The sequence below is a fragment of the Sphaeramia orbicularis genome, chromosome 5 (genome assembly GCF_902148855.1).
Source record: "Sphaeramia orbicularis chromosome 5, fSphaOr1.1, whole genome shotgun sequence".
NCBI lineage: Eukaryota > Metazoa > Chordata > Actinopteri > Kurtiformes > Apogonidae > Sphaeramia > Sphaeramia orbicularis.
This window is the reverse complement of record NC_043961.1, coordinates 8,930,157-8,941,200: the sequence shown is the minus strand read 5'-3', so window position 1 is coordinate 8,941,200 and position 11,044 is coordinate 8,930,157. Positions and strand designations below refer to the sequence as shown.

General features: G+C 43.6%; 1 protein-coding gene across 1 annotated transcript; it reads right to left on the bottom strand.

Annotated features, from left to right (window-relative positions):
• Positions 1-1,022: 1,022 nt before the first annotated feature.
• LOC115419163 (transcriptional repressor scratch 1-like) lies at positions 1,023-9,054 on the bottom strand. Its single transcript, XM_030133811.1, has 2 exons — positions 8,508-9,054; positions 1,023-2,302 (listed from the first exon to the last, which is right to left on the bottom strand). Exons 1-2 carry the CDS (start codon positions 8,653-8,655, stop codon positions 1,506-1,508), a joined length of 945 nt encoding a protein of 314 aa, XP_029989671.1. The 5' UTR covers positions 8,656-9,054; the 3' UTR covers positions 1,023-1,505.
• Between the last annotated feature and the right edge of the window lie 1,990 nt (positions 9,055-11,044).

The following is an 11,044-nucleotide window of genomic DNA, read 5'->3' as shown; positions in this document are numbered from 1 at the left end:
TCATCTGCTTTACATTGGTTTTCTCCCATTGGAACCGTGTCTGTGCTTCGTTAACCACAGTATCATGTCCACCAACAACCACATGCTTATATGTGTCTGTGTGTGTGTGTGTGTGTGTGTACATGCACATGTGCATATATGTACAGACATGAATATGTGTTTTCAATGGTGACCATTGTGTCTGAAAATAGCCCTGCTCCGGTCTGTGGTCTATGGAGACACATTCTTGCATTTCCCGTGGGGGGTCGGTGGCCAGGGCCCACTGATGAGGGGTCAGCCCTGTCTGGTCTGGACCAGCAGCGGAGTTCTCATGACACCTGACCCAGTGCACATCCTGTGGTCGGGCTGTGCTGTGATGGGCCGGGGTCTGCTCAGACGGACTGTTCAGACGTGACAGGAGGGGCACGGGCTTCAGGACGCTCCTCTGCCTGCTGTCCTGTCCTGGAGGGTTTTAGGTTCTGAATGTAGAGGGTTGGACTGACACTGATCTGAAAGGGTGCACTGTTGAACATTCCACCGATGGAGAGGTCAGGTCCTGGTGGTGCACTGTTCTGTGTGTGCGCTCCCTCTGCTGGTCAGGGGAGGTACTGCAGCAGAGGAAGAAAACCTGTGACTGGTCAGAGATGGACCTCAGGCACTTTTACCAACAAATACGTAAAAAATAAATAAATAAAATAAAAATACAACAAATGAGCAAGATAGATGAAGTTTGCATTGCATTTCATGCAAATTTACATGTTTCGGTGTTGGAATTGCAACCTTGGTTTGGGTTTTTCTTCTTTTTTTTCAATAGGTGCTCAGACAAAAAGAGCTGAACAGAACTGGTTTAACCTCAACTCCATCTCCTTTTAAAAGTTTAGACCCGCATTCTTCAGGTTTCCCTTGGAGCAGCACCAACGGAGATATGCAACTTCCATTTTAAGCACTGGAGTTTTAGGTTATATCCAGCTGCAGAGTTCTCAACCACTGCTCCTAGTCTTGGTTTCTGTTTGTTTGGTACAGTTATTTCATCAAAAAGGGAATTTTTATTTTCATCATTTTTATTGTCATCACCAAATTGATCAGACAGAGAAATAAAGTGTATCAGAATATAGTTTGGCTTTTGTTTACAACAATTCCAATTCATGGCTTTATTAAATCCATTATAAGTACATCAACCAATAATAAATAAATAATCTTCAAAAATTGGCAAATAAATAGTTGAATAAATTATTAAATAGACAAATACAATAGTTAAAGAAATGTCTGAGGTAAATAAAGAGCTGGTCGGCTTATAAAATAATACAGACATGTAAATTATTGCAATTCAATTTATAAAAAAACAATATAAATCATTTTCTGTTTGTGATCAACACTGAGATTTTGATGGGTTTCATACATAATTCCTGAATACTTGAATTGAGGTTATTGCTTATATCAAAAGAGGATGCATGCAGGAGGAGCCTTTGAGTCTCTGTTCGATCGGCTGTTTAAAAAGCGTAGAAATAGAAGTGAACGGGTCCCGCTCAGTCCTCGGAGCTGCAGTCCTCCTCCGTCTGGTGGCCCTTGAAGCAGGCGGACTCGTAGTGCTTGTTCAGGTAGGACTTGAGGGCGAAGCTCTTGTGGCAGCGTTTGCAGGTGTAGTGCTTGAAGGCGGAGTGCGTCTGCATGTGGGCACGCAGGTTGGAGCGGTCGGCGAAGGCTTTGCCGCAGTGGGCGCAGGCGAATGGCTTCTCCCCGGTGTGGGACCTCATGTGACCCTGCAGGAGCCAGGGCCGGCTGAAGGCCTTGCCGCACACGTTGCACTCGTGCTTCAGGTCGTGGGTCAGCATGTGCATGGCCAGGGCCGGCATGGACACGTACACCTTGTGGCAGGTGGGACACTTGCGGGCCTGCTGGCTGTCCAGGCTGCGGTGCGTCTGCTTGTGTCTGCTCAGGTTGGACGACGTGGCGTAAGACTTGCCGCACTCGCTGCACATGTGGCGGCCTTTGGATTGGCCTTTGACCAGGGCGCAGGTGGCGTCGCCCTCGTCGGCCTGGCTGCCACCCTTTCGTGGACACCGCTGGCTGGGCCTCCGGCGGGAGCGGCCGTCGGAGATGAGGAAAGCGTTGATGCCACACACCTCCGACTCCGGGCCGCTGTCCGAGTCCACTGTGGCGCTGGACACCGGGCTGTCCGGATGCTCCATGTCGTGGTCAGAGAACTCCTCCCCTCCGCTGCCTCCAGGGGAGTACAGGGGCTCAGAGGAGAGCCTGGTTTCATCATGACCTGGCTCTTTTGTTCTTTGCAACACTGAGGGGATGATGTAATCGTGGATGTAGCCTGGGAAGAAAGAGAGAGGAACTTTAACATGGATATAAAACTGAAGTGAACTGTGTCTTTAAACTGAAACATCAGTGGAATAGAAAAGAACAACTGGAGGAGCTGCTCTGGAAGTACACAAAGTTATTTTAAATGAATGGGAGAAGGATCAATCTGCAGATGTTTTTCAAATTGACTGAAAAGGCTTCTGCTCTAAGATACTTTTAAATAATAATAAACGATTAGATTTCTGTAGCGCTTTTCTATGAATGCATACTCAAAGTGCGTCCAGTGGATCCATTATTCATTCACTCACACATTCTCACTCTGGTGGTGGTAAACTACATCTGTATCCACAGTGACCCCTCCCACCGCCACTGAACATTCATACACATTCATACACCAGTGTGAGTAGCAGCCCTGGAGGCAAGGAGGGTGAGGTGTCTTGCCCAAAGACACAACAGCACATGACTAGGACAGAGCGGGATTCGAACGGCCAACCCTTCGGTTACTAAATGACCTGTTCTACCTCGTATTGGCCACCCACAAATCAGTGTCTGCCTTTGGTCCTGGATGTTTGTTCAAATGTGTCCAACCTCAGTGATATCTAGGGCTGCACGATATTGGAAAAAACTGACATAGCGATTTTTTTTAACTCTGCAATATATATTGCGATATGAAAAAATACTCAAGAGGATGTAGTATCTGTGTGGTGCCGACGTAAAATGGTCAAACAAATTAGTTGTGTTTCCTCTGGTTGTGTCGACACAGAACATGTGTTTCAGTTTCATCCTTCTTGTAGCTAAAATAATTCCAGATAACTGACGTTGCTTTTCTTTTTGGCACCAAGTCTTCGTTTACAGTGATTTTCTCTTGTTCGTTACTCATTTTTTCAACGTTGTTACCAGCGACTCACTCCAAACTGAATCAGAACGATTGTGATTGGTGGATGGCTGTGTGCAGTGTGTGCCAGGTTCTCAAGTTGAACTTAGATGAGAACATGTTGAGTTCATTTACCTCCTATATTACAGGGCCTGTGATATGACTATTGCGCACACGTACATCGCGATGTCGATGCTCAAACAGTATATTGTGCAGCTCTAGTCCCATCCTAATTATCTCTAATCCGTTAGTCTTTCCGTCTCTCTGGCCTTTTCGTAAATTTTGTGGCTCAGTGCATTGGGGGATGTGAGTTCCGTGCAGCATCAATTTGTCTGTTGGTGAGTGTTGAAGCCAAATGTGTCGTTTACCTCCATCCACTGACTAGACTCAGTCTGTAAAACAACCCTGATGGACTGGAGGAGTTTATGTAGGAGATGTCTGGATCGATTTCTACCTGAATCTGTGAGAAACCACTTTCACTTGGTTACCATTCCCATAATGCACTTTGCGACAAAATTTCCAAAAAGGCCAGAGTGACATTTGGGTTTGTTCTGTAAACAAGTGGACTGTGTTTATGATGGAGTCATCTACAAAGGTGGTGGGGAGGGAAGTGATTCAGGTGCATAAGCACAGACGGACTAATGGATTTGAGAGAATTAGGACATGACTGGGGTTAGGGTCAGGGTTAGGGTTTGGGTTAAGGTTAGGGCTATCACTGGGGTTTGACACATTTGAACAAACATCTGGTACCAAAGTCAGACGCTGATTTAATAGAATAGAATCTTTATATTGTGAGCAGTAGTTTGTCACACACGTAAACATGCACGACACACCGAAATTTGTCTTCTGCCCTTTAACCCATCATTAGATCATGCATCACACACACACACTGCATGCTAGGAGCAGAGGGCTTGCCATGTCAGGCGCCCGGGAAGCAAATGGGGGGGGGGGGGGTTAAGTGCCTTGCTCAAGGGCACATCAGCTAACAACTCTCCGCCAGTCCAGGGAATCAAACTGGCAGCCCTTCGGTCACAAGCTGACTCTCCAGCCATTTAGGTCATGGCTGCCCCCATTAAGGACCACTGCTGTATACTTTAGTATATTTACTAGTATATTCACTTTAGTACATTTTAAATTCCTGCTGATGTTCTATAACCTATGTACATTTTTATTTTGGTGTGTTACGTATGGCTTTAGTGTGAATGTTTGGCTGATATTTCGACTCTTTGGTACTTCTGCTGCTTCAGTCTTGACCAAGAAACGTTTGGAAAAGAGATTTTTAATCTCAAGTTATTTTTTTCCCAGTTAAATAAAGAACTAGAAAAGCACTCGGAGAGAGCAGACCTTCCCCAAGGCAGATCAGTGCCCCCCCCGATCACCACCAAAATTTAATCATTTGTTCCTTGTGCCAGTATCAACATTTCCTGAAATTTTCATCCAAATCCATCCCTAACTTTTTGAGTTATCTTGCGCACGGACAGACAGACAGACAAACCAATGCCAGCAAAAACATAACCTCCTTGGCAGAGGTAATAATAATTATAAAATTATTAGGGCAACACGGTGGTGCAGTAGATAGCACTCATGCCTCACAGACAGAAGGTCTGAGGTTCGATGGGGGTGGGTCCTTTCTGTGTGGAGTTTGCATGTTCTCTGTGTGGGTTCTCTCCGGGTACTCTGGCTCCTCCCACCATCCAAACACATGCACTGATAGGTTAGTGGGTTAATCTAAATCACCCATAGGTGTGAATGTGACAGTGGTTGTTTGTCTCTGTATGTTCAGGGTGAACCCCACCTTCACCCATAAGTAGCTGGGATAGGCTCCGCCCCCATGACCCCAGTGAGGATAAAGTGGGTTCAGAAAATGAATGAATTATAAAATTAAATTTGTCCATGAGCAGAATTTGTCTGAGCACACACTGGCTGTTTGGGTTGAATATACAACACATATTTGTATGATGTTATTAGGAGGAGGAGCTACTGTTTTCCATCTAAAATAACATTTTTTTTGTTTGTTTTTTATGGGTGAGACTGAGGAATCATTGGGTCTCCTCATCAGTTCCTGTTACCTGTTGCTACTACAGGCAGTGTTTCAGCCACAAACTGTAAATAAACATGGAACCTCCAATCCCATTTTCTTCCACTGTGTCAAACTGAGGCCAAAATCCCTCAGTGAAAGGAACCATGTGTGACATAAATTAGACACACGGCTGAGATGCAGCAGTTGGATGCATGACTGGTTCCAAGCTGCAGATGCTGGTCCCCTATTGGTCATCACAGCTGTCACTCAAATAAAAAAAACAGAATGAGTTGGACACAAAGCTACATAAAAAGTCAGAATTAACCTTAGGCAAAAATGTATCTGATGTGTGCTTTGAGTTTTAATTCTGGTCTATGTCCAGTAGAGGGCAGTGGTCATGGCCTACATGGTATCACCACCAGGGGGAGATCAGGGTGTTTTCACCGTTAAATAGTGTTTGGTGTTATTACTTAAGGAAAGTGTCCATGAAGACGTTGTAGAGCAGACCTGGACCTGGTCAAGTTTCAGTTTTCATGTATGTTTAGTCCCATAAAAATATGATTAAAAAACAGTTCCATGATGGACTTAAATGTAAACGATAGCTATAACTTTGGCCCCATGTTTGCACCACACTGCAAAAAATGAGTGTCTGACTTAAATAAAATGACTTGAATTTGGTATATTTATTTGAAAGATTATTTTTTAGATTTATTTACTTATTCAGACTTAATCTTGTTCAGATTATTTAACTTATTCCAGGAATGTTCATCTTGTTCTACTCCACTGAGATATTACAACTAATTTAAGCAATATTTATAATAAAACCAGCTCCATTAGTATGGAGGACACAGGAGCTGTTTACCCTCAACACATTTGGACTGGCTTTATGCAGTTTTGCCTGTAAATACATAACTTTTGAGTAATTATGTTTTCATAAGACCATATATATCTATATAGATAGATAGATACCATAGGTTAATAAAAAAAATCTTACCATGAGACTTCAAAAAAGTAAATTCTGCTAAAAATAAGTATTGAATCATTCTACAATCCTTAGATAATATTTTCTTATTTTAATAAAACTTTTCTTCCTGCACTGGCGCATAATTGGACTTGAAATAAGACATTTGAACCCAATAATGAGTTTAATTTTCTTATTTGTTTTTCAGTGTTGTTTATCAGGCTACCAGTTAATGAAGTCCAGACACTCATAATAAACTGAAACATGGATTTATTATGTCTTTAAAATGTGTTCACTGCAAATTATTTGGTTCTTATGAAGACAAAAAAATAACTTAGATTTAGAAGTGTTTAATTTATCTTGTTTTAAGAGTTAATTTCTTATTTTCAATGTTCATACATCTGTAGACAGGATTATTTCTACATGAAATAATCTGAATTTAAGAAACCTTGTCCAATGAAATTCTCTTGCTGCTTGGACAGATATTTCACTTGTTTTCAGTCCTCTTTCCTCAGATTTAATGTTTTTATCTTGTTTTTAGGCACCTCTTTTTTTGGAGTGTTAGCTGGATGTATATATTTGGTGTAGATAATCATTCCTCATAAAACAGTTTCCATTTAAAATAGTTCGACTTGTCGTAGTAACGTTGATCTTTGGAGAGGAGCCAGTTGATGAAACAGCGAAACGGGAAGCTATTTGTAAGAGCAAGCTTTAGGACTGAAATATTAATGAGACTTCTGTGCACAGTTCAGTCCTGATCAATAACACGGCCTGGCTTCAACAAGTGTTATCGTAAGAGGCAGAATATCTGGAAGGCTGTTGCGGCTGAATAGAAGTCAAACACAATGTGCTGACATTGACAAAACAGTCACAGAGCGACAGAGACTTTGGCTTGGGATCGATCCACCTGTCGCCGCCTCAAAGCAGCAGCAGCAGCAGCATGTCTAAATCTGTGTGTGTGTGTGTGTGTGTGTGTGTGATCAAAACAGAGCGTCTCAGCAGTGAAATCCCCTCAATCACTAAATCATTTTAATCAGATCATTCCCCATCTGTGGTGTTTTTGAGAGTGTTCATGAGTATGGTAATGGGGAGATTGAGTGACAGGTGGGGGGCTGCGATTTGGCAAAAAAAAAGGGAAAGGGAGGGCCGGGGATTGGGAGGATGGGGTGGGTGGGGGTCTGATCTTGACAACAGTCCATGGTATATTGAGACTGAGAGCCCCCCCCCCACACACACACACACACACACACACACACACACACACTCCACCTCCTCCTCTTCTACCAAAAACACACACACTCAGTTGAACACAAAGGGAAGCAGACAGCTGGCATCCTAAATCTGGGGAACAAATGATTCAACTCGAACACAAGATCTGTGATGCTGGTGGGTGCTAAGGGAGGGGAGGGGAGAAGGGGGAAAGGGGGGGGCTACGGGATGGGACGGGATCTGCTTAAAGCTCACATTTCTTTGGATGTATGTCAAATCCACACACACATACAGAAACAGAGCATACTGTTTATATTGCATGTTGGTTCTCACATCGGGCTTCTAAAGAAACCCCCGCAGATGAAACCTACTCCCTGGCAGTGCACTGCTCATGTTGCACTTTATTGAATTACCTGCAGCACTCTCTATTTTCCAGTCAATACCCATCCCCTCTAAAAACCCCTGTTCCATCACCTCTCGCTGCTCCACATATGGATTGTGTTGCTGCAATCCTACTCCCTGTGGCTATCTAACATCCTGCAGGATCAGATGAAGAACAGAGAGATGGAGAGATGAATGAGGAGGAGGGGGGGGTTAGAAAGGAGGAGGATGGGGGGTGGGGTGGGGGGTGATAAGAGGAGAGACTCAAGGGCAACTGCACCATCTAAGGACAACACAGTCCCATGTGGCGATCTGCTTTCTCTAGAGTTTTTTTTTTCCTTTTTAGGTTGGATGTGACCAAGAATTGCATCAGATTTAATGTCGTCGTACATATATAATATATATCCCATCAGTCATGTTGTATTAAAGCTGCTGCGCGAATCTGGTTGGAGTATTAAGCTGATTGAGCCGGCGTGACCTGAATATTGTTTAGCATCCCAGAGCCGAGTTGGAAAACAAAAGTCCAAAGCCATACAGAGGAGGAGGGGGGGGACGAGCCCTGCCAATGAGGTGGAGGTGGAGGTGGTGGTGGAGGTGGTGGTGGTGGGGGTCCGATTAGGTAGCAAACACAACAACATAAGCCCCTTTTGCTTGTATCTTTGTGATCCGTTTTAATAAGAAATGCCATGTGTTGGGGAATTCAGCGTCCGCAGCAGCAGCAGAATTACACATTAAAAAAAAAAAAAAGTGGAAAAAGCTGAAGTTCGACTCACCGTTTTCACTCAAACGCACCGCCAAGTTGGTGGCTGACTCTGTGATGGCATGTGTCACAGTGTAAGAGTCATCCCAGTGCTGCTGGTAGTAGTTGGAAGACGAAAAATCATGAACCTTAGGCTGCTTCACCAAAAAAGACCGTGGCATTTTTTTTTTGTAGTTTTCTTTTGGTTTTTGTCCCCTGATATAAAACTGAACTTAGAGCCTCATAGAAAAACAAGTGTAGTACAAGAGAAAAAAAAGAAGAAGAAAGAAAACATAAGAAAATCACAGAGGTTCCTGATGGCCTTCTTAAAGCCTGAAAAAGAAGCTTTAAAGAAAAATAATTTATATATATCAAAAAAAAAAAAATCTGTCCTGGATCAAGTTTGACGCCTGAGGTAAAGAGGAAGAGAAAATGTAGTTAAAGCAGAAGCAGCAGTAAAGAGAGAGAGAAAGAAGGACAGGGAGGATGTAGAGGAAGACAGAAAGTGGCAAAGGGAGAGGCAGGAAGAAAGAGGAAGAGGAGGGAGAGAGAGAGAGTGAGAGAGAGAGAGATGGCTGGACTAGCTGAGCTCAGCACTACTGCAGCCTTTTATATGTGGGGCACGAGCCCCAAAGATCAGGTGGTGTGCTTTGGAAAGAGGGAGCTGCTTAGCATTAATCCATCAAACATCCCCGGGGACACACATCAAATTACCACGAGCCGTCTGTGCTGCTTCTGCACACACACACACACACACACACACACACACACACACACACACACACACACACACACACACACACACACATGCAGCTATAACCTCATCCCCATCTCCTCCTCCTCCTCCTCTTTCTTCCACATCCTCCTCCTCCTCCTCCTTTCACCCCTCCGTCTCCCCTCTCCCAGGAAAAGCAGAGCAGACAATAGTGCTGCAGAAGCACGTGGGTGACACTACACACAACATCTTGTCCTCCATTGTCTTTCAATGAAGTCGCTAACACAATTTACGCTGCCCCAAACGCACCACATTCCTCCCCTCCCGTCAACATATGATATTTCATCATGATCAGCCAAATTGGTGAAACGTTAACACTCAGTAACATGGCCTGGGTATGTAAATCAGACAGTGGTTAGAGGCGTATTTAAGTCAGATTTAGGTCAGTTTAACTAACGGCCTTCCTTCAGCTGCTGTCTGCATCCGTAATCCACCTGGAAAGTCTCAAATATCGGAACTGTCTGATCACATGTGTTCAGTTCACTAACATTTATGCTGGTGTTATCTTGAATTTATTTGATTCAGAGCCTTGTGTGACACTGAGAGAAAAGGAAACACTTGAATTCACACATTTACATTCCATCTTAATCTGAACAAGACAGAGTTTGTTAAAGAAGAGATGGCAGGTTATGTTTTCTACAGCTGCATTTTACATCATTTTTAAATGTAATTTATTGTATTTTAATGTCGGCACCAAAATAAATATAATACATAATCAGTGCATGCAATAAACAAGGCAACATTTATTATTATTTTATATATTGTAATATAATATATACATAATATATTATTATATTTATTATTTTTATGAGATCAGTCTGTTCACTGACATATAAGTGTGCCTCACCTTAACTATATGGATGGATAGATGGAGGAATGAATGGACGGATGGATGATGGATGCATGGATGCAAGATGGATGGACGGATGGATGGATGCAAGATGGATGGATGGATGGATGGATGGATGGAAGGACGGATGGATGGATGATGGATGCATGGATGCAAGATGGATGGACGGATGGATGGATGGACGGACAGACGGACGAATGGACGGATGGATGGATGCAAGATGGATGGATGGATGGATGGATGGATGGAGGGATGGACGGATAGATGGATGATGGATGGATGGATGGATGGATGGATGGATGGATGGACGGATGGATGGATTGATGGATGCAAGATGGATGCAAGATGGATGGATGGATGGATGGATGATGGATGGATGGATGCAAGATGGATGGATGGATGGATGGATGGATGCAAGATGGATGGATGGATGGATGGATGGATGGATGGATGATGGATGGATGGATGAGTGGATGGGTAAAAACAGAACCCATCTCATGATAAATACAAACATAAATTGAAGTTTAAAATAAATAGAACAGCAGAATAAGTAAAAACCAGATAAAAATGCCTTCTACTCAAACTTCCACTCTACAAACCCTCATTGTCAAATCCAGTGTCATGGTGTAACAGTTTTCTAATACAGTCATGGTCCAACACTATAAATGCGTCTGCAGGTTGACTGGACGTATGTATAATTACCGTCACCTTCCCTTCTCCATTCCGTGTGTCTGATATTACAGCTCCGTCCGTTTTCCGTCCTGTGTGTCTCTGTCATATTTATGTCTGTGCAGAGCCTCAGCCCGTCTATAAAACCACATGACCCTCATCCACACAAAAAGGCCCTCGCACCATCTTCCGGTCCGTCGGCTGTGACATGCTGACCTCTGGGAGGCTGCGGGGTCACGGGGTCAGATTCTGGTTGGATGAAGAGGAGGCTTAAACG

What these genes read in the sequence shown, in the direction of transcription:
- LOC115419163 (XM_030133811.1), bottom strand. Translation starts at nt 8,655, where the DNA reads ATGCCACGGTCTTTTTTGGTGAAGCAGCCTAAGGTTCATGATTTTTCG. An exon ending in GGTGCGTTTGAGTGAAAACG is followed by an intron (nt 2,303 to 8,507) that starts GTGAGTCGAACT and finishes CTTTCTTCCCAG; the next exon opens with GCTACATCCACGATTACATC.